Below are 5019 nucleotides of genomic sequence, written 5' to 3' on the forward strand. Positions count from 1 at the left end.
GTTAATACATGCATATGATCTAATTAATAATAATAATAATTAACATTTATTATGCAAATAAAATATTGTTAGAATTTCACCATGCAAATAATAAAATCAAATCAAATGCTAAAATCCTAACACTATTGTATTTTCATAATAAGTGTTATTATTATTAATTATGTTATACATTATACATGTATCAATATTTATATAGATGTTGTGTTAACAAACATGTATTGATAAATATATAATATTTTTAATATATATATATATATATATATATATATATATATATATTGTAGTGATGAATTTTTCATGCATGATTTTTTCATTTAGACCATTCTTTAAAATTTTATCAATTTTACATGAATTAATTATAATAGTTATATTTTAATTGAATAACAATAAATATTTTTAAAGAAAGTTCTAAAAAAAAATTAATAATATTTCGGAATCAATTTAAATTTTATATCCAAAATTAACTAATTTAGTTTTAGTTATCATAAACTATAATTAGAAATTAAAATTTATTTTAGTTTTGACTTATTTATGAAAATGTAAAATTATATAAAGTATTATAATTATATACTAGATCGCGATCCGCGCAACCGCGCGGGTTTTTGTTTAATTTATTTTTATATAAACATTTTGTTTTCAATTTTAAATTGATATATATTATAATATATATGTGTCTATCAATTTTGAAAACATAATAAGTTTACGGTATATTTTTTTCATTGAATAGATTGTTTCAAACTTTCACATGTATTTGTATCTTCTTCTATATATATATTTTTGGATTATTATTTCATTATTAAATTGTAACTATATATATAAAATTAGTAAAAATATTTTTTATTGTCATATTCAAAAATATTGTAACATTTCACAAATTTAGAAAGTTTTTAAAAATTAAACTTTTCGCTTCACAGATTTATATTATCTAGTAAATACTTAAACATTTAGTTTTTGTTTAATTTTTAAAATAAACTATATAGTTTAAAATTTGTTTTCATTAGTTTAAGGTAGTAAAGATTAATCATTGTTAGATAATATGATTTCTGTTATTTAAAAAAAATATTCATAATTTTAAAATTTAACATCGACAAATATTTAAATAATTAACATATAGAGGTATAGTATTACAACATTAAATTGTATCTATTTAATTTATACAATCTATAAATCCAATGGACCATCTATTGTTTAAATCCAATTATTGATAGCCCAATAAAAATTCTGGTAGGCCCAAAATTTAAATGATAAGATTAGAGATTAAATGTAACATGACTTTCTAGGAATATGTCCATTAGATCCATTTTTTAAAAATTACACATGAATCAAAGTTGTGACTTATGTTTATATATATAAGATTCACTGATAATAACAATTTAACTGATTAATTTTCAAAAATTAAATTTACAAAGATTTTGTTAGAAATATTCATTTATATTTCAAATTAAAAGAAGATATTTTATCCAACTTAGTGTATTTCTCAAATATGATATTTATTACAAACATATTTTGAAGTACAATTAGTTTTTCTTTAAAAGAAATTCTTTAAGGTATCTCAAAAAATATATTTCTACTATATAGAACCAATTTAATTTGCTTTCATATAAATTTAAAATAAAAAAGTATGTAAATTAATATTGTTACATAATAAAGTTTCCAAAATAATTTTTGTTACAAAAATACAAAATTTATAGTAATAATATATAAGCCACGTAAACATAACTATTATAGAATTACATAATATATAATACTAAATTACATTAAGTTATTGGTAAATTTTGTTATATAAACTAAAACAATTTAGTATATAAATAAAAAAAACCTGTAAAGTTGTGCGGATCAATCAAGATCTAGTAGACCTTTAAAATCGCAACGTTAAAGAAAATTACAACTCTGATTTACTCAAAGCATGAGGTCACATAGTAGCCGTGGTTTCAATAATTATAAATATTTCAGATTTTATAACACTATAAAAGAAACTTAGCCCAATGGTCCATTACATATTGGGTTGAGTGGATCACGGTCCATCCGACGAACATCGACTGTTTCCACCTCGTGTGTAACGTAAAAAACGAAAAGAAAAGAAATTCTCTTTTTTTTTTTTTTTTTTTTGTAAAACAAAGAAATTCTCTTATTAGCAGAAAAATGCCACCAACGAAACAATAAAAAGGAAAATAAACACAAAAACAAATCACTCGTAATCGCAAACATTAAAAGGGAAATAATTTCCCAAAGCCACCAGAATTTTCCCAGGAAAATTAAGTGAAAACCCAGGGCAAGAAAATGTCTAATGATCTCTCTTTTTCTTCCTCTGTCTCTCATACAAAAATTAAAAATAGCATGCAAGTATTATTGTAAATAAACTTCATCTTTTGGGTTCAAACTCGGAAGTTTTTGCCAGAGAAGGTCTGACCAAACTGCCACGAGGGAGGAGCAACGTTCCAAGAGGTGGAGGAACGGCGATCAGAGGCGGTGACTCGGAAAGAAAGAGCTTGGCCAATGAGGACAGCGTTGGACTGCCAGTTCTGTCCCCAGTTCCTACTCATCCTCACCCAATCCGTCTTCGATCCCTTCACGCTCACTCCATTAATATCTCCGGCACCAGCGACGTTGGTTACTAAAACGAGGTTGAAGTATCTGAAACCGTTAATAGTGAATCTTATCCCTCCTAGCTTCCGACAAGGTACCCTGATGAGGAACAGAACAGATTCAGACAAAATAATTAACAACAAAACAAGAGAAGAAAGAGATAGATGGATCTCTAGGTTACTGTGCACAACACATGTCCTGCTTGTTTTCCCGAAAAGATAACGAAATAATATAAATAATATCACTTATAATAAATTAATATTTAATTTGTTATTACAAGAAAACAGAACTGAGAGTGATGTTCTCGAAGCATGATTAACGCATTTTCTTATGCATTTTCTTATAGGAATATAAGAAACCATGTTATAATTTTTAACTAAAAAAACTAAGAATCAGTTCTCTGAACTAATCTCAAATCTTCAAATTTTGAGGTTTTGTATCATTTTAACCCAATTTCAAATCCTCAAATTTTGAGGTTGTGAATAGTAAAACTTCAAATTTGAGGTTTTACTATTCACAACCTATATTCACAACCTCAAACCTATCTTGTATTTTCTTTTTAGTCTTTATAGTTATTTTTTTAAATATTAGTAACTTTTGTTAATATCAAATATTATAATCCAAATAAATAAAATTTTAAAGATTTTTTCGAAGATTCATGGTTGGAGTAACCACTCTTCAAATTCTCATTTTAAAGTTTTACTCCTCTTAAAATAAGGTTTTAGATCGAAGATGCTCTAACAATTCCCCATTAACGATGTTCTGTTTCTGAAGCTCGAAAACATACAGCCGTATAGTTTTCCCAGAAGTGACATAAGCCTTGAGGAAAAAAACACATTATAATAATACTTTGCTATATACTTTCTCTGTTTCCGAAAATAAGATTTTCTAGAGTTTTCACGTTTATTAAGAATATAATAAATGTTTACAATTTAATCTACAATTTACTTTTCAATAACTACCTACCAATAAAATTTAATCAATTCAAATATTCATAATTAATGTTTCTCAAAAATATACAAAAGTACTTTAAAAATATAAAAAAATCTATTTTTTGTGGAACAAGGATAAACTTTAAAAAATCATACTTTGGGAATGGAAAAAATATATTTTTATTTTAACACGATTTTTCTGGTTTTCAAATTACATTTTCCCGAGTTTTTAGTTTAATAATCAGGTCTTAAACCTCCCATTTGATAAATAAACACACACACTTTATCTTCTAACTATCTTCCTAACACGATTTAAATGCAGTAATTTTTGTATAGTTTGTGCATTATATTATTTTATTTATTTATCTAACTTCTTATTGAGTCCCCAACAATTATCGAAGCCGACAGAACCCTAACAGTAGGGACAAGAACAGAAGAGAGATACCTGCGATAGGAGACGGGGACATGCCGGCTCGGTACAGACCAATCTTGAGGAACATCGGCATGGCAAGGTCGAAGTGCTCTCGCGGCGGATTGCACCATCCTCCGTCGTCACTAGGCTGCGCAAAATTCGGCGGACAAAAGTTCGTTGCCGTCACGAGAATCGACGGATTCCCGGGGACACACCATCTCGGGTCGTCAGTACACTTAAGCTCGAAGCAAGCGCCACAGCTGAAACCGTTGTTGAACAGGGCAGTGCTCAGAGCCGCCGTGTTCACACCGTATCCTTGGCTGTATAAATTCCCGTACCCACACGCACCGCCTTTGATTAAAAAAAATAAAGTTAGGAACTTAGGAATGATATTTTTGTGGTTTATGTTATTAAAGAAATGATAATTGTAAGTTTAGTAAGGTTAAGAGTGAATAATACCCATGGTGCCGAAGCGTCACTACCGCCGTTAGAAGTTAGCGTGTGCGTTTCTGCCACGGTCACCGTATAAAACGCCAGGAATTTTGGCGTTTTTACGGTTAACATTAGGAAGCCGTACGGCTACCACATGAACGGATTCCAAACGCTGTCGCCGCCATTGGGATAATAAGAGAGAGAAAGAAGCGTTGGTTATTGGATTGGTTAGAGAAAGCGGGAGGTCTAATGGTATTATTTGGTTGATGCTAGTGTATCTTTTTATCTACAATAATTTTGTTAAGATTTGAGAGAAGATTTGTGAGAATGTGTTATATATTTTTTATTGCTTACACACACTATATATGGTTTATACAAGGTGGAGTCAAAGGAGAATTGATTACAAAGATACTCTACATAATGACATGGTCAAACTCATAAAGATATAAGGTTGAATGGGTCTTCCATGTGGCTGGATGTAAACCCCAATGGACTCTAGTCTTGAACTTGTATGGTCTAGGTTATGGACCATCCACTTCATGATTCATAACACTCCCCTTGGATGCCATAACCATATAGGGTTTGTAACATGCTAATGTTGCCTCATTAAAACCTCTCCCGGAAAACCCAAAACCCAATGTGGTAAAAAGGGAAACC

At 29.0% G+C, this 5019-nt stretch overlaps 1 protein-coding gene across 1 annotated transcript; it reads right to left on the bottom strand.

Annotated features, from left to right (window-relative positions):
- Positions 1-2177: 2177 nt before the first annotated feature.
- On the bottom strand, positions 2178-4547 carry LOC106396830 (expansin-A3). The gene is given in 5 exon segments (XM_013837327.3): positions 2178-2685; positions 3964-3985; positions 3988-4281; positions 4390-4496; positions 4498-4547. Coding segments are annotated over 5 exon segments (783 nt in total). The 3' UTR covers positions 2178-2375.
- Between the last annotated feature and the right edge of the window lie 472 nt (positions 4548-5019).

The sequence above is a fragment of the Brassica napus genome, unplaced genomic scaffold (genome assembly GCF_020379485.1).
Source record: "Brassica napus cultivar Da-Ae unplaced genomic scaffold, Da-Ae ScsIHWf_2377;HRSCAF=3073, whole genome shotgun sequence".
Classification (NCBI taxonomy): Eukaryota; Viridiplantae; Streptophyta; class Magnoliopsida; order Brassicales; family Brassicaceae; genus Brassica; species Brassica napus.